This window comes from Numida meleagris, chromosome Z, assembly GCF_002078875.1.
Source record: "Numida meleagris isolate 19003 breed g44 Domestic line chromosome Z, NumMel1.0, whole genome shotgun sequence".
Lineage (NCBI taxonomy): Eukaryota > Metazoa > Chordata > Aves > Galliformes > Numididae > Numida > Numida meleagris.
This window is the reverse complement of record NC_034438.1, coordinates 66,567,228-66,586,410: the sequence shown is the minus strand read 5'-3', so window position 1 is coordinate 66,586,410 and position 19,183 is coordinate 66,567,228. Positions and strand designations below refer to the sequence as shown.

General features: G+C 36.6%; 1 protein-coding gene across 1 annotated transcript in view; it reads right to left on the bottom strand.

The window, feature by feature from the left end:
• The window catches only part of LOC110390071 (atrial natriuretic peptide receptor 1-like), a 44,652-nt gene that overhangs the window by 12,132 nt on the left and 13,337 nt on the right, over positions 1–19,183 (bottom strand). The window contains exons 5-16 of the mRNA XM_021381246.1: positions 17,053–17,176; positions 16,173–16,277; positions 15,464–15,566; positions 14,133–14,278; positions 11,292–11,364; positions 8,970–9,117; positions 7,978–8,064; positions 7,573–7,716; positions 6,629–6,750; positions 4,875–5,007; positions 1,449–1,497; positions 442–546 (exon numbers count right to left, since the gene is read on the bottom strand). Of these exons, the coding sequence (XP_021236921.1) occupies positions 442–546; positions 1,449–1,497; positions 4,875–5,007; positions 6,629–6,750; positions 7,573–7,716; positions 7,978–8,064; positions 8,970–9,117; positions 11,292–11,364; positions 14,133–14,278; positions 15,464–15,566; positions 16,173–16,277; positions 17,053–17,176 (1,339 nt within the window). The remainder of the gene's footprint in view (positions 1–441; positions 547–1,448; positions 1,498–4,874; positions 5,008–6,628; positions 6,751–7,572; positions 7,717–7,977; positions 8,065–8,969; positions 9,118–11,291; positions 11,365–14,132; positions 14,279–15,463; positions 15,567–16,172; positions 16,278–17,052; positions 17,177–19,183) is intronic.

The window sequence follows — 19,183 nt, the reverse complement described above, 5'->3', positions numbered from 1 at the left end:
ACAGGCAGGGTGTGTAGCTTCTTCTTTCTTTGAGGCTACTGATAAGTCAAACTTTTGCCTGAGAATCAAACTGAATTCATACTTTGCCTGAGACATATACTTCAGTACTTGAAAACATTTTGTTTGTAAGCTAAACAGATATTACTAATATGTATGGAACTCAACACTTTACAATAAAGTGAAAATGTATAAAAAGCAATGAGTGAATTTAAAAACATTTTTTATTATATTGACAATTTAAGGGGACAATTGAAATTTCTATTTGGGAGGATGTCTGCTCTTCTACGAAGGATATGAAATCAATTTAGTTGTTTCTTGTTTGAGATGTGCATCTTGATTTCTCAGTTGCTTACATCCATCAGTAATATTGCCATGAAACTTCTGTCACATTTCTTAGATTCATTTCAATAAAGAATTTTTGTATGCAATATTGTATCTCACCTCTGTGTAATCTGTGGGACACGGGCAAGAATCTTCGGCCTTTCCTGAAATTAATTCTGCTAACGGTAGACACCAAGAACATTCCGCTGAAGGCACATCATCTTTCTAGAGAAAAAGGGATAAACAGTGTTGAAAAAGTGGCATGTTTTTTTAGACAGCTTTTCAAAAATACATTACTATGACAATCACTATTTTTTATGACAGCTTCCCTATCACTTTTTTTTTTAGAGGGGAAAAAAAATAAGATATAATTCAGTCTAAGATGAGAGGCCTTGTTTATAAGGCTTTTCACTGCTGTGAGGCTTTAATCCCAGTGTTTATACTAAGTAAACAAATCTGAAATGAATATCTAGCAAGATATTTGCTGACTTTTGAGAAACCATGAGGCCTACATTTGTCTATTATCATAAACCCTAAGAAGTGCAAGATTATTAGTTTCAAGCTTTAGTTGTTAGAGTTACTGTTAAGTAAATTATTTCAAGCAGTATATAATTACATATTCAGAATATCTGATCTCAATTTCAAGGTGCAATTTTTGTGTTTGGCATTCAGCACTGGCCACGCAAAGACATTTTTCTTACAGTAAGCAGCTCAGTTGCCCTTCTAGCATATTCTCTCTGGTGCAAGTCTCCACTGACAGGACTGGGAATATTAGGAAGGAGGAGAAACTACTGCAGCAAAAGAAAGATGCTAAGGTATGCATTCATCCTCTCATTAAATGTCAAAGAGCTAACACAAAAGCAATTTTAAAGCTGCAATTATTTCCTTCATACACTCTTCTTTAAAGTTTCTTTAAAGTCCTGGAGGGAAGACTGATATGTTTATGAAGAAGCTCTAGTTGCACTTTCCAGTGGAACTGAATTTGCACCCAGAAAGTGAAGAGGAAAATGTGTGTCACTCCCCCCTCCTTCAAAAAAAAAAGTACAGTTATTCAGAGTTTGCATTATATCTTCAACCAAAACAGAATCAAAATTACCATGCAAACTTCAAAATTCATTTTTACTTACTGGCATAGGGTCACATCTTGTGGCAATTTCTAGTAAAATGATGGCATAACTGCAGGGTAATAAAAACAAATCTTAATGGAATAACAGTTAATGGAGTAAGTGATTTCAGCTTTCCAGGATTTCTCATTCTTCCTCATTTTATGACAGAAAGCACAGTATCCCATAAGGAAGGCTGGCAACTCCTCTGTTATCTGTTATTTCTCTGTGTTTTTAGAGATGTCACTGACCACTTAACAGCAATCTTCTCACACAGTTATCAGTCTCAGAGATTAAACATTTGAGTTTGATGGACAGCAAAGCAATTTTCTCTGGACTTTAATGGAATCCATAGGGAATATGTGCTACATGGACTACGTGATACCTATCAATCATATAAGACAGGTTGGTGCTGTAATCAATGGGCAGAATCAGATTAACCAGAATCGTAATAGGAATGAGTAGTCTTTTTTTCAGTATAGATCACCGTTCTGGAAAATCTCCATAAAGTTAATGATAAGACATAGTGTCCAGAGTAGATCTTGAACAATAAGCGTTTTTGCTGCTTCTTTCTGAATGATATCTCCATCATCATCATCACTCTCTGTAGATGAACCCAAGGTTAAACACACTCATCAAGGGTAAAGAATGGAACAAAAGTGTTAACAACTTGATGTTCAGTCTCTTTATTGAACTCACGACAGATCACTTTCAAAACCATCATCTCTGAGAAGCCAGCAACTCCTGCAACCGCCTATCCTGAAAAGTTGTTCTTGCCTCTGTAAATATTCAAACTGTGTAATATTTACTTCACTACAAGCATCTCTTCTTGATAACATTTATTCTTATGTGTAAACCTGCTTTGCAATCTGTTGTATTGCTAATGATTGCTCTGCTTAGTATAGCACTCTGGCCATACAGTGGGACGTGGCTACCAATCTTTTAGACTTCTGGTGGGATATCGCTAGCAAACAGAATAATGCATATAAACAATACTGAATAATGTAGAAACTAATCTGTTGAAATTTTAATGCTAATTTTGCAGTCATTTGGTAGTAGAAAGGATTACCATTCCTAGTGAGAGAGCAAAGCTCGGATTTTCAAGGCGAGTAATTAGAATGCAGTATTGATTTTATTCAACTTTAGCAGCACTGCACATGAAAAGTCCTAGTAGAGTGGCAAGTCAGATTCACATAACCATTACAAATCAAGAGAAGTCAATCTAGGAGAAACTGTAATGGGAAACAGCCTCTTCAGCTCAATTAAGAGGTGCTTTCATGTTCCTCTTCTCACTTCCATTTTAGCTTTCCCATCTGACCAACGCATTCCCTGGAGAACTTTAAAAGCAAATGATTCATCTGCAAAAGCACACAAAATTACAAGTCCCACTCCTGTAGTCTCTACTCTTTCTTTCTTTGGGCCACATCTTCAGGAACATTGGATTTTTTTGCACAGGAATTTTGAAAATTGAGGATTTCAAGATGAGGCCACTGCTTCCTGGACAGTGAGCTCCCATGGGTATCAGGAAGGCTTATACATGCTCATATCAATGAACACAAACTGTGTGAAAATGCAGGTTCTGAAGACTAGCTCTCTTAAAAAGAAAAGCCAGCTAATACTACAGGATACATCTCTTCATTTTTCTTCCGTGACTGGGCATTTCAGCTCTTAGTGGTTTTTTCTTTTGTAACAAGCAAGGATTATCTGCAGTACAACAAAAGGAAACCTGGATTTTGCAGACACAGGAACTGACAGCAAAATAAATTCAGCAACCATTCAATAAATCTTCCAAAAATGCATTGTGTAATCATTTATAATGTAAGAAAATCATCTGTTAGCACTATTTTAAGGGACTCCTTGGCAAGGAATGGCTTCAGGAGGCCAGGTTGTCTGCAAAGACAAGTAATGGCATCTAGCCTGAATATGGGCAAAGTGTAAACCAAGCAAGCACCAAGGAAATAACATTTTCTGGAAAAGAGAATGCATTTTGAATGTGGAGCAATTATAAACTGCAATGTACAACATAACTCTAAATTACTGCTTACTTAAAGCACAGTAAAGCACAATATAGCCAGTCCATACTGACAACATCAAGATCGAGACAGGACAGAATTACAATACCCAGAGACATCAACAGGATGACAAGATGCTTTTAGATGAGCTATTCTGAAGTAAATTAAAAAGATCTATTTGTGCTCACAGATAAAAACACTACAGAGACCTAAAATTAGTAGTTCCATAATCTGGCCTCATAGAATGGATTAAAAATAATTATGTTTTGGCAGGTACAGGTATTTTATAAGCATACAAGGGAATAATGTGAATGAATCCAGTAAATCTTGCAATTTACAAAATCACGCTTCAGACTTGCCTTCAGACTTTAACATATCCCTACTGAAAAAAAGGAGATTTAAACATTTCCTGTTTCTGCAACTAAATTTTCAATGAAAGCCCATAATGCTCATTTAAGGCAGTAAACATTTGTTGTAGCCCAGTATAGCCCAGAGTAAAACTCAGAGCTTTTGATAAAAAAACAATAATATCTACCCTTTCATAAATGTTTTAAATAAGTAGTGCTAATAACAATGCCCTCATCTGCTCTGAAATGATCATCATTTCAGGCTCCATTTGAATTCCAGAACTTTACGCTCTGCTAGCTACTAAATTCCTCAGCAAACAGAAATCTTCTGCTGTTCTGGGAAAAAGGCAAAAAAAAAGTAAGAGAAAAGAGCCACAAAAATCTTGCAGTACCATCCTGCAATTTTCCCTGTCAACTGCTTTTAACTAACTAATTACTGGAAATAAGCACAGAGGAAGTATCATTGTTATAAACTAGGATACACCAAGAATACAGTTATTTCCTACTTAATATAGAAAACTGGTGGGAAAGTCAAGAAATATTAATACAGTATTTTTCAACTCAGTTTGATGCTTTCGTTATTAGATTATTATTCTATAAAAATTCAACAGTAATGCCTTTTGCTTGAAAACTAATTGCATCTCCTTTATAGGAAATCACTTTGCAATGGCTTTTTTTGGCTATCAAGTTTAGAGTTGCCACCTGTCTGTCACTGGCAATGCAAACCTTGACATCCAAATAAGCCCTTGCAATGATCTCCCTTAATGAGTTTCAGAAGGAAAGGGATAGAGCAATTCACCAGTGCTTATTATTATTCACTATCTTCCTAGCTCTAATTGTTATCTGCAAACTGAATACTGTCACTGCATGCATGCAGCAAAACAATGTGTTGACACTAATTATAGAATTATGAGATGCATAAATATCCTATCCTGGAAAACTGATGCTATTAACTCTAAGGTATTGCCATTATTGTTTCTAAATGCATTCAAGAACATCCATGGGATGACCGTAATACTCTGATCCCAAAAAGTGATGAAAGAGTACTTGATTTGAGATGTAATTAGTAAGTCAAAGAGACAGGAAATTACCTGTATACATCTGTCATAGAATTGGGTTCAAAATCCAAAAGGGAATGGATTTCAGGAGCTGTGTACATCTGTATCAAGTGCTGCTGGCACCCCTCAGATGAATCTTCTTTTCTGTACAACTGCAAGCCATAATCTACCACGGGAGAAAACAGAAAACAAACTGTCCAGTCAGTATTTCTCTGAAACACATGCATTAGTACGTACTGACAAAACATGTCTAAAAGAATTAGTTTTCTCTCTTTGAAATACAAATCTCTGTCTAAAAATGATGTGTGCCTGATACTCCTATCTCTCTATAAAAACTGGAAATTTAGGAATCTGGAGAGTAAATACTTGGGTGAGATTGCATAACAGTCTTTTGAGAGGGCCAGCTGAACTAAATGGTCCCTTCCAAGCAGAATAATTCTATGATTTCATAAAACTATATTCAGAAGTAGTATGTTCAATTCAGTGCGACACTTAATACGTAAACGCAGATTTCTTTTCTACTCATCCACCGATCCTCGTCTCTGACAGATTATTAGAGCAATTACAAGTTAGACAGACTAGAGCTACTATAAATCAGGGTGGGCTTTACATGCACACCACTAGCTTGAGAACAAAGGCAGATAAAAGTAAAACATCTTTACAACTATACTTTCAGCTTAACACAGAAGAGGCTCTCAGTATCTGACTTGGAATTGAAGAGGAAAAAAAAATAACAGATGTCTGTTCTATTAGACATAAATAGCACTCTGCTGAGTGTATGTGGAGGCAGGAGGTAGATCTCTGTTCGCTTTTTTTTTTTTTTAATGGAATGACCTCTAATTAAGATCCTAAAACTTTAAGGTCCTAAAACTTCATTCTCTATATTGGACCTCACTGGTGTTTTCCAATTAGGTCCCACCTCTGTTAGTTCTGAGCATCTTGACATTACGAAAACCACATAAACCATGATTATGCAAAGTCCCTGCAGTGTTTCCATTTAAATTCTCATCAGTTTCATGGGGACCTCATTTAAAGCAGAGGTGCTGTGCCAATGTGATGTATCTGATATAGTCCAGCTATTTCAATTTTTCTGTGTTTTTCTTCAGAAAAGGCTCTAAGCAAAGCACATTCTTGCAAGCAGAAGGATACTAAAGGTGGTAGAGAAGCAGCCATAACTCTCTGTAGGGGCTTCATTCTTAGGATAAATATCTGAAAGATAAATTTACTGCTGTTGTTTGTAAGATGCCTGCACATTACAGGGTGTAATAACTAGTTTGGGGAGAGATGAAAAATTTTTCCAGTCCTTTGCCACTTGCAGAATATTCTAGACCCTCTAGTGGTTTTCATGTCCCTACATACTGTCTTCCTGTTGCAGGAGCAGGGTGACCTGCAGCTCCAACTGTAGGAGAAGACAATTCAGTTTTGTGTACAGGATTGAAAAGCTGAGTTGAGTCTGCTTTTCTCCATGAACTACCTTCTGTTTACCAGTCAGCAATACTGCATGTCTTTACAGCAGTATCCATTGCTAAAGTTTTCTCTCTGAATCATAACTGAGAATGAGACAGAATTTCTGTTCAGACTGATGTTGACAGACTTCATCACTTACGGAATCTGATGCATGCAGCAGTAACCCATTTTAAAGGAGAGGCTTGACATGATCATGTAACATCAGCATTTTCACAAAAAATGTCAAAATGAAGGTGCTTGGGAGCAGTTTCAAGTGTGAAATCTACATGCATTAGCAGGCTACCTAGAGAGTTTTGAATTTTCATTTATCTTCTCTTTACCTGCAATTTTACAAACCCATCGGTCATCTATTACACAATTATTAGACTTCAACCGTCCATGATACATTTTGTGGTGGTGAAGATAGGCCATTCCTTGGGCAATATCAGTAGCAAAAGAAAACCTGAAAGACAAAACTCAATAAGCTAGCATGTCCAACAAACCAGATCTTCACTCAAGAGTGGGTTTGAAGCCTACTTGAGCTAACAGAAAGGCTCCAGTGATTGGAATAGCTTTGAAATGTCATTCCACACACATTTTTCCAAAACATGGAAATGGGTTGATGAAAGCCCTTAACTCTCACTCAGTTGTCGGGGTCCACAGGCTGTTAGCATTTATTAAGACAGTTCAGATTCCTTTAGAACTTCGCAGTATGTTTGTATTATTGGGAGTGCTTTTCAAATGTTTACAAGAGAAACATTTTCTTTCTTTATACTCTTCTTCTTTGCTGAAGGAAAACAACAGGCAGAAGTAAAAAGAGCATGACAAGAAGACTAGTCTCAAAAAATAATGAAAGCGCCTTTGTGGACTGGGACTATTAGCTTATTTTCTGTATCAGTAAATATAACAAAGCATGTGTAGATATGCTAATCATTTAATATTTGTGACTTTACAGTGCTTTTTAATTAAATGTAGATGCCCAAGATATTTGAGAAATAGATGAAATCACATAGAAATAAAGGTCTGAAAACAGTAGCAGTATAAACAAGCGTGGGTTGAAAAGTCATTAGCTTAGTGTAACCAGTACTCAATGTATGACTCATCAAAAATCCAGAAGATGAGTTAGGCTGGATATCTGAATTGACTCTCTTTCTTCATCATTCTCTCCATGTCACAGTGCAAGCTTGTCTTTCCAAGTACCTATCTGTAATTATTATTTTGTCCCAAACAGCACATAGCATCTGTCAGCACAGTCTGTATCTTTTAGCTTTTTTTTTTTTTTTACCTGAATCCCCAGTTCAAAGGAATATCTTCATTGAGCAGAACATCACGAAGGCTGCCTTTGGGGCAGTACTCTGTCACTATGGCAACATTTGGTATTTCTATACAACCGCCAATGAATTTGCAGAGATTGGGATGGTCAAGTTCCCTGTAAAAATTAGCAGAAATCACAGCACACAAATAATTTTCATGGATCTCCTTCCTTCTTTCTGTACAGTAACTGGAAAGCCAGAAGTCTTGTCTCAAAAAGTAGAGAGAAAACAGCTGCAATAAGGTTTTGATCTAGTGTCAAAGCAAAGTTTGAAGAAAAGAAGAATATGAGTGCATTGTAATGTTTGGACAGGTTGTAACCTTTAAAGAACCAATATACACATAGAACAGCATGAACTTCTCAGGTTTCACTTCTTACCTTACTTGCTTTACTTCCTTACGTATGGATTTGGATAGGGTGAATGCCTTCTTCATTATCTTTTTTATGGCCACTGTTCTACCATCACTGAAAAAGAATTAAATGCTGTTCAGAGAATATTAGGCCAACTACATAATTTCATAATGCTAGGAAAATTGACTGGATATTTTTTTCTACTGCAAGCAACTTCATATCTCTAGAGATGAAGCAGAAAATTTTAGCATGTCCATATGTAGGTTGTGAAGCTGAATATATGACAAGATCCTGCTTCTGTGATAAGGCAAGCATTATATCTACAGTCGAGCATTCTTGATCTATGTATGCCATTTGAAACATGAGAGTGTTACAGTAAATTTAGCCGGCTGGATGACTGAGTAGCAGCCATGGGAATATCAGAGGTACTGAAACACAGCAATATTTATCCATTATTTCTCTGTATACTGTTTTAGAGATCCACCACTGATATTTAACATCCTTCTGCTCCCATGGGATGAAGCATTTTCAGTGATGAAGCAGCTGAACTTGACAGACAGCAAAACAATTTTTCCTTAAGGAATCCAGGGGGGATGTATGCAGGAATTAACCAATACTTAACTGACACTGTCTGATACCCAACACATAAACACTATGCCATTCTTCAAAAAATCCAGCTGTGCTCTACCTGCATTTTAGAAAAAGATCTGCATTGAAACCTTGGTTCCAAATGTATTTGAGCAGTAGGTGTCATTCATTAACAGATGCAGGACACATTATGCAAGATGCCCCAAAGAGAAAAGGAGAAATGATAACCAAAGCAGAAGACACCATGTTTCAGATTCCACAGCCAGTAAGTGTTACAGAAGTCAAATAATGCTACTAACTTACTAGATTTGATGTAATGAGAATTACAAGCTTTTGGACTACCTATTAACAGCAAAGTTGTGAGAACTAGAAAGCATGGTGAAACTATAGGATAGCGGATACTGAAGAAAATTAGTAATATATTGACTTACTATCTCCCAGTCTGGGTGAAGTGCTGTTTCTTGGATGCATTAGCAGCTGCAGTGCAGGAGCTCAGAACAGTGATACAGCTGGCATTGGATTCACTTGGTGCTGGGGGAGCACTCATCACGCTTCCTGTTGCTGTCCAGAGTATGTGATCTAAATGGGATGTGGGATTAGAAAAGGCACCTGAAGATGCATATTATTACAAAGGTAGGGACTGGAGAGGAAGGCAAATTTAAGGAATTCAGCAAATCTTTGCAAGCAGGACTGTTCTTGTTAACATGTAAGATGGAAAGCTACTTTTTTAGAGTGTGACTGCTGCATAAAAAGTAAAACAACTGAAGAAGTGATGCACTGCCACAGATCTTTCCCACTAGACCTCAAGATTCAGTGCAAGTCTTCCTGATTTCAGGATGATTAGTCCTTGCTGCTAGTGAAGTGCAGAGGACAGAACTCAGGGAAGCAGAGCAAGCTCTGAGCCATATTTTAACAAGTCTGTTTGGAGCCCCTAGAAGATTGTAGAGTGCAGGGATGTGGGAAATGACTCTGACATCAGAGGGAAGTCAGAGAAGAGCAATAATACAGTCAGATGGGGAATAAAGAGATCTCAATGTATTAATATATGTTGATCAGCTTAAGGTTACAAAATGAATTTTGAAGAAGATTTTTAATGAATTACTGTTTCACCATCTCCACCAGGTTTGGCCAGTAACTCTGAGCACTGACAAAACCTCTCAACTCTCCCTGGACCAGTGTGCACAAAAGTGCTGCTGAGGAAGTTCTGCATCTCAGCTTGCAACAGGACCGTCATGTTCCCACATCACAGTATTCTCCACATGAAGTTCAAAGTTGCACTGACATATAGAGCCTTTCTATAGCATTTCACCCAAAAATATATTAGAGATCCCTGACACAGCTGGAGAACAATATATATATATAGGTGCAATGCACAAAAGGAGGAGTTATCTTGAAAAAATAAACATAATTTTTCACAGAACATCTACATACCCCCAGTGCAAAACTGCTGATGTGTTTTCATGTAAATAAACATACATGTCAGGCTTCTATGACTATGGCTGGGCAACTCCATCTAATGCAGACATTTTATCTATTTCAAAACCTCTTCACATTATCAGTCCCTATTACTCTGTTACTTCTCACACCTAGGTCTTAAATGATATTGTTGCTTCCTCAAGAAAACTGCATCTGTCATATTGAATGTTTAACATTCATTTTAATGTATTATTTTTCATCATGCCTCTAATTTCTTTAAGCCTGTTTCCACTGTTTTCCCTCATTTGTGAGTTTACTGCCTCTTCTAATTGACTAAACTGAAAATCTACTTAAATTTCTTTTTTATGTCATGAAAGACACTCGCCCTTGAATGTTCAATCTTCACTTTCACAAAATTAAATTAAAGTTTGGTTTGCATTCTGTACTGAAATTAATTTCTACGCCAATCTCTGTCCTTGACTGCAACAAGGATATCATACTAAAGCTAACTACATAGAAATTAACGTTCAAGTCCAAAGATGAAAATATTACTACAACATTAGCACAAGAACATCTTTACGCTACTAGAAACATAATGACATAACATAGCTAAAGCAGATCTTTCTAGCAATTCCTTGAGGAAACAGAAAATCAGAGAGTTCATATCAGCATAGACTTATCCACTTCAGTCAGTTTCTACAGATTTGCCTCTTCTGAGGGTCTAGGCATTTCTCTGCTTCTGAGTGCTAGAGCACTGAACAGGAAAGTGAATTAAGTGCAGCATAGTACAGGATTAAATAACATCTGATTTTATTCTTAATATATTTAGTTACAGCCAATTAAAATCATATTTTATATCCAGAAGGTAAAATGAAAAAAAAGCCAGGTCACAATGAATTAATTTTTGCAGCAAAACTGCCAAAGACAGTACTCACTGAGAGAAATTAAGATCTCATTATATCTTTCATTTTTTTTGTGCAAAGCCAGGGTAAGCCAGTGAGGCCAATTATACAGAACCACACATCCACTGAAGCAAATGTAATTTATTTTTTCCAGGTCTAGAAGTTATCTGCTTATTTGGGGATTGATCTGTCTTTTTGAACTGAAAAATTTCCTTGAATAAGAAGGAAACTATTTAAAATAACTTTAATAATGAAGGTTTCAATAAAGAAGAATGTCAACAATCAGATCACAGAGAATACAAGGACGAAACTTTGGATATATATTTCCCAAACTGGCTCATCTTTTGCAAGACCCCAAAAACAAGATGTACTTATGATTATTTCATAGAATTATTAATGAAACTGGCAACAGTAAGGAAATGACAAGTTACTAACCTTGTTTGATGCAGGCGAACTCTATAATCCAGCTTTCATCCCAAAGCATCTTTTGTTTCTGATATTGAAACCACTACAAAAACAAACCAAACTCATTCTTGAATTCAACTCTACTGACTTCGAAGGAATTCATCCAGAGATTATTTTTTTAATATGAAAATGTTTAAATATCCAGTCTATATCATATGAGAAGCATTAGAAGTAACAGACCTAGAAGAAAACAGTATCTAACAAACATCTTTGAAACAGTATATTCTATATTCTAGAATCTGTTGACATGCAATATTTTGCATTGGCAACAAACTCTTTCCATTATTGTCAGTAATTTTAACACAGTATAATTAGATCTCAGCCTGGACATCAAAACATTTGTTTACATCACCCCATATTATGGAAATATCCCACCTATGCTGCCTAAGTGCATGACAAGAACATATTGCTCCCTAGCCCCAAGAAAAGGAGCACAGCATGTTATATCCAGTAACAGAATTATAACCAGATTTACAAATGAGACCACGTTAAGTCCAATACTTCAGTATAAAGAATATCAAATAGAGACCTTGTGGCTATTTTATACAAAAGGCATAGAAGTTCTCATAAATAGCTGACTTTGGATATTTACAAAACAGATAAATAAAAGTGTAAGCATATGCTTCAAAAGATGAGCAGCAGATTAAATTACACAGCTGCGTCACTGCAGTTAATGCCAAAACAGCAAACCAAACCCACATTTTACGATAATTACACCATTATCTGTGGTGTAGAACTCAATATTAGAAATCATGCATTCATTGAGACAGTTAACAGAAGTCCAGATAATAGTCAATAAACAGTGTGGAGACTGTGTCAATATTTTGGAAGAAATTTATGCCTGATACAGAGCTTGCTGAATCAAAATGATATCAACCCATTTATTTCAAAGGGTTTCTGAGAAAAGATATCTGCAATTTATTTTGTAAAGATATGACCAAACAAAGACATATTAGGTAGAAGTGACCACTAGTCTTGCTGCAGACACTGAGATCAAAGGAACCCTCTCTTCTGCTTGAATGATTAAGAAGTTATCAGACTCTGAGATGGTTCTTATTACATAATATTAATTACTGAATTGGATAAAAGGATCTTTCCTAGCTTGTTTACTCATCACCTAAATAACAAATAAAAGAAGAAGCTATTGCAGAATTTAGAGGAAGGAATAAGTATATAGCAAAATAAATTTAAAAATAAACCCTCAAAAAATCCCTAAAATCTACAGAAAAACAAACAGCAAAAGTAATAGGTAAGTTTCACTACATAAATTAACTTTTACTTTAGTTAAATCTATTCAAAGTCAAGAAAATCAATTTTCTTTTTGTAAAATGTCAATTGTTTAAAAACGTCTGAACTTGTCAACTGTTCAATTACACACTTCTATCAGAGTATACTGTTTTGCAGGAAAGTTACTATAAGCACATTGTCACAGCCTTCATGTGGATTATAAATACTCAGATAAGAAACAGAGACACAAGGAGATTAAGGCTTACTTTTAAAAAATACTTCAGTTCCTAACTTGCAATGCCACACAAAGAGATGCAGACCAGAGAAAAAAATCAAATTGTGATTGAGACCACCCACAGTAATGTAACTTTGTGGGCCATCAACATTGTCCCATACTTTTTCAACACACTCAGCTATCTCAGGTGTTCAGCACAAATGCACTATGAAAAGAATGGATGAAGTATGGGTTTATTGATTTACATGATCTATAGGCCAAACCCCAAATAAATGATCTACTAAGTACAAAGTGACCATAATGACTCTACAACTGCACATAATCATCTGCTATGCCCTTGTTACAAATTTTTTTTAAGATATGAATTCATGAGGAATACTGATCCTCTTCACCAAAAACTCTATGAAGTGATAGTGCTAAAAGTAATAGTGCAAATAAGTTCTAATAATTTGCTGTCATCTCTTTATGCAGATATTTCCAATCAAATGAATCCACAAGACTAGTGGTCACTTCTGGTTAATATGCCTTAGTTCAATCATACATTTACAAAATAAAATGTAGATTTTTTTTTCTCAGAAACCTCTTGAAATAAATGGGGCAACTTTGATTGAGTGAGCTCTGTATCAATCATAAATTTCTTCCAAAATATTGACACACTATGTTCCTCTCTCATTATCCTTTCGCTTTTCCTTCACAAGTCTTTCATAATAATCAATAACACAGATAATCACTAAATTAGTTCAGCTACACTAAGAAAATAAGGTTTTTTAAGAAGAGCACACACAGATAGACACACACACACACACACACAAAATCAACAGAAAAAAAAGAAAGATCTTCTCATTATTCCTTTTGGATGTCCAGCTATCAATAATCTTAAAATATCCTAAGTTGAATATATTCTATAACAAGATGCATTTGGACACACAGACTTAATGACCTCTGGAGGATCTAATCCCTTTATGAATTTATCTAATTTGTTTTTGAATTTATTTATACCTCTCACCTCCACAGGGTTTTGGAGCAGTTAATTTCATAATAGATTTTATTGAGTCAAAAGTACTCTCACTTCACTGGCAACCCCTATCTGATGTTGTGAAAGACTTAATAACTAACTGTTCTTATTCCACCATTACGTATCCCTCTGTCAAATTCCCCTTCAGTCTCATGCCTCAGGGGATGAAATTTCCTATCACAAATAGCCTTCCCACGTATAGAAGTCAATAACGCTTTCTTTTCTACCACACCGTTTCAGGATGCAGAAGAAAACTTATCCCTGTACTAGGAGAACACTCCATTCAAAATAATGAAATAATGGAGGCAAGAGAAATGAAAGAAGGAAAACTTACCATGACTGTCAAAATGAAGCCACTGCAAACTAAACATATAGGTAAGGCAATTGCTATCCTAGCATCAGCAGACAGAGGGCATTCTCCACAATCTGCTGGACAGATAGAGCAGCTTTCTTCTTCCTCACAAAAGCCATCTCCACAAACTGATTAGAAAAAGAAATGAGAATTAGGTTATTTTAAGGTAGTTTCATTAATCAACAAGGTTGAATTCAGATTTAAACATGTGTTCTTGGGCTGGGAAACCTCAGAGTACCTGAAAGAATACATCTGAAGAATCTGGAGATTGTACCCAAGCTGCTGAAATAATTGTGTTTTTTCTTTTTTTTAAAGTGATGTAGGTTCTGCTTGATCAGATGAAACTGCTAATGACGTGAGAGCCTCTGACTTTTTTTTTGTCATAACTCATTGTCCATCTGTTTTTTTCTGAGACAAGAAGCTCCTCAGGGCAGACATTGTCTTTTGTGTTCTTTGTACTTAACCCAACACTTGACATCTCTAGAAGTACATAATACTGGGTACTTCAGAGTGAAACCTTGCAATCCATGCTTCAAGGATTTATTTTCCTGCAAGGTCTTAAGAAAATTATCGGATGTGATTTAAAACAAAAGCCCTAGAGGACAAAACTCCGTTTCCTGTGTCTTGAATTTTGTTTCAATTTTACCTCTGTGCCTGAACTAATACAATTCTGCACTTCAGCCTCCTGAAACAAGCTAAAGACATTATTTTGTCAGTATGTAATAAATTTTAAAAAAAAAATGCTCAGCAAAACAAAATCCATTGCTCCCATCAACTTTGGAATTGCTTTGGCTCTATTCTTTTTCATAACATTGAGAAATATATTCTCAAACTTTCAGAAGAGCAGCTAACAAGAATACTGTGATGTTTGCTTAACCCAATATTTTTCTTATAGCTGCATGTTTATCAAAAAGTTTTTCTTTTTAGATTTCATTTTGCTAATATAATTTTATTACTATGTCTGCTTTCCTGCTAAACTAATGTGCACAGAAGTCTGATGCCTTTGGAAGCAATGGGATTTTAATGTGAACAATGGAATCAATTTGGGTTTCTACGCTTCCAACATGGTTAGGGCCAGTTTGCATCCCTTCAGATGAAGAATGTCCAGATCCTCACAACGTCATGACTGGAAGAGTATTTTCAAGGTATTTTCAGCTGAAGTTGTTGGTCTTGATTTGAGTTTACCTGTTCGGCAAGAGTGGCTTCAATGGTAGAGGGGTAGGTGTTGCTCTTGGTATCCATGCATGAATGTTAAAAGCACTGAGACTTGCAGTCAGTATGCAGTTCCCTCACAACTCCACTGTGTATCATACCTACTGCAGGAAGGACTGTGGTTTTCGCTTCCAGAGCAACTTGCATTCTCCCAACTCTGATGTGTGCAATGAGAGAAGTCACACCCACATGAACCAAAACAACCTGCCAAACAAGTGAACAAAGCTGCAAGGATCAAAATTTCACTTGCATACAATAGGTCATTTTAACAAGGATCATCCAGTTGTGAAGTTCTCAAAAAGAAGGTGTGCATTTTCAGTATCAGGAAGGAAAGGAGTGCTTGGCTGGTGAGATAAACAGCAACAAGAGAGACAAGCCTTATGGGAAAGGATCTCATTCCTCTCACTGGTATGTTTTCTTTCAGCTAGGCATGGCTTTCAGCCTATTCATCTGTGACATTTGCTTTCCTGTTACTTCTGCTTGAAAGAAAACTCATGAAGATCATGCTAACCTGTAACACAGTCCAGTCAGTAACACAATACCTTGTTAGCGTAGGCTTTAAACAGACAGATCAGGCTGTATTCTTCCATCCAATCCCCATTTTTTCTACTAACTGCATAAGAAGTTCAATATAAAAAAACAGTGTTTCCAATCAAGTCAGCTAGGAATTGATGATACTTAGCCACATGTACCATTTCCATACATAATCCTGACATAAGTAAATGAGACAGGGAACATGCACATGATCTGTAACAACCTACTAGGAAGTAAGCTCAGAGAAAAAAAAAACAAAAAAAAACCAAACTTTACCTTGGCAGTCCAGTTTCTTTGGCTCATTTTGCCAGCGGTCGACAAAGTGTGAGTAAATATCTGGCCATCATCAGGAATCCATGGACCACATATTCCTCCTCTACCCTTTATCAGAGAGATTGGTTATGTCTCTAACAATGACACAATAAAAATTCTAGGTCTCCTTCTTTTACCTTCTTAGAATTATTTATATTCTTTCTCAAGAAATAACCAAATCTGCTAAAAGGACAAAACTCAAATAATAATCATACTGAGTTAAATATCTCACAAATCTGGTTACTGTTTGAAATACATGTCCCAAAGTCTGGTCATACATTTAGCTGCAGTAATTTTATGAAGCTAATACACTCTTCAGTTTTTGCTGCACAGGAACAAGAAACAGAATTGTATCCCAAATCTTATATTTTTTTCTAAAGGAGTTTTATTGCAACTTGACTTCTGATATTGCAGTTTATTTTCTTTAAAAAGGAAAGGATCTCTTATGAGTCAATGCCAGTTTGCAGAGCATATCTCACTAAAACTGCCAAAAAGTAAAGAGAGATAATGATACCTGCAAATGACAATTCCTCTTTCTTTCTCTACTGACTGTACAGAAAGGGTGACTATGAGTCAAGTAATCTTTGAGAGTTGAAACTGGTTCCATTAAGCATAATGAGCAATTATGAATACTATCTTGTCCAAAAATATAGGCATTTGCTTTGCAGCCTCAAAATACAGTACAAACTTTCTGAAATTGACTGACATCCCCACAACTGCTTCACTGAACTATTTATTTGGTCTAATTGCAATCACAGAAAAAACTTCCTAGACTTGATCACTGCAATGAATGTGTTATCCATTATCACAAGCAGAACGCATTAACTCATACTTTCATACTAACCATGAAGGCCAAAGGACAGGAGTGAATATTGGCATGGTGGACACAGCAGTTCTCATCATTTGCATCTTTCCAGCTGGCAGGGCACTCATGCTCCTCACAGAATTCTTTTGCAGCAGTAGCATTGCTAGCCAAGGAGCAGAGAAGGAGTGATAATTTTATATTAATTCCTTCTGCCTCAAAAATTGTAAAAAGCGCAGAAAATCTTTCACAGAAAAATTACGAGCATAAACATATGCTGTGACAGAAATATTGGTACATCATTTCTTTCTCTTTTGTTCTACTTCTGGTTGAAGCAATCCTATAGCAAAGAGTGCTGTCAACTGCATCATCATCTATATTGTATAGTAGGGAGTTTTGGCAGATACTATAGCTTAGATAGCTACCCCCTCCACTCATGTCTCCTCACTGACTGGATAACCAGATGGGATTACTGGCTCAGAATTCCTGTTACTGTACTTCCACTATCAAAAATCTGTGTCCCTGGCTACTTTCATTCTCAGTATTTTCAATTGTATATGTTCATCTATGCATGTGATTCCTATTTGAATTTAGTCTTTTCTCCACAACCCAGACAGACAAGGATAATTAGCACACTGGACAATAATATCAGATACAATTCCTAAAATCAAAAGCTCAGAGCAAAAAGGCTGTTCTTCAAAATAGCCACAGAATCATAGAGCAGCTCAGGGTGGAAGGGACTTCAGAAGATTATCAGATCCAAACTCTCATGAGAAAAGGGAGCCTCTGTGACATTATCTAGCACCCTGTCCAGTCACAACTTAAAAACTTCCGGTGATGCTGACTCAACCACAACAACCCTGTGCAGACCGTTCTGGTTACTAACTGTTCTCACTGTAAAAAAAAAAATCTTTCTTGAATCACGATGAAACCTTTGCCAGGGAAACTTTTTTTCCGATTGTTCCTTATCTTCTACATGTGCCTCCTTGTGAAGAGGCCCCCACCCTCTTAGTAGCGACACTTGGAATACTGTGATGTGGTGCTCCATTAACCTTCACTTATGCAGGGTGAAAAGTTTTAATTCCTTCAGCCCGTCCCCACAGGGCAGGTTCTTCAGCCCTTTGATCATCCTTGTGGCCCTTATTTGGATCCTGTGGAGTCTGTCTACAGCTTTTGTGAATAATGGGGACCAGAACTGGACGCAGTACTCCAGGTACAGCTTGATTAGTACTGAGAAAAAGCTAGTCAGTAGAGAGTTGGCTTAATAAACATAAAGTTTTTGACAGTTGATCACTGGAATATGAATGTAGTTCTCTGGCAATGTGTCACTCTTTTTTCCAGTCTATTTGCTGAGTTACACTTTCAGAAAAACAACTTCTCTGAAGTTGGTTATCACCCTAATAAACATTTTTTGATTTAAATCATTTTTTAGAATCATAGAATCATTACATTTGGAAAAGACCACTAAGATCACCAAGTCCAAGCACAAACCCATCCTCACCAGGCCCACAAAGCCACATTCTTCAGAGCATCATCTACACCTTTCTTGAACACTTCCAGGAGTGGCGAGTGACTTCATCACCTCCCTGGGCAGCCTATTCCAATGCATCACCACTCCTTCTGAGAAGAAACTTCTCCAAATATGGCTGACTCAGGAGATATACCCAGAAGTAGTTCTATGATTTAGTTTGAAAGTTATACATGATAGTTCTCTAAATTGAAAATAACGCCAGCACTCCAGGAAATATATATATATATATATATACAGGCTGCTCTGAAAGAAATGCCACCTATTTACTTCCATGGAAACTACAACAACTACAAAGTGCACAATGACACTACTTGATAGAGCAAATGCTCAGCTACAAAATCTATTTTTCAACAGAGTCACCATCATTAGCTATGCATTTTTGTTGGTGATGAATAAGAGCCTGCATGCCATGCTTATAGCAATCTGCACCAGTGGAGATGATCACTGTCACTGTTGGCACTGTTGAAATGCACCACCCACCCCTCACTGCTCACATCCACCTTTTGGTCTCTATAAATGTTCAGCAAGTATCAGTGAATGTCAATGAGTAGCATATTTTTTGCATAGGGGATTTCAATGAAACACTTTTTTTTTCATCTGCACTTCCATGCCAGATGCTGTTTTGTCAGACTGCCCCTCTGC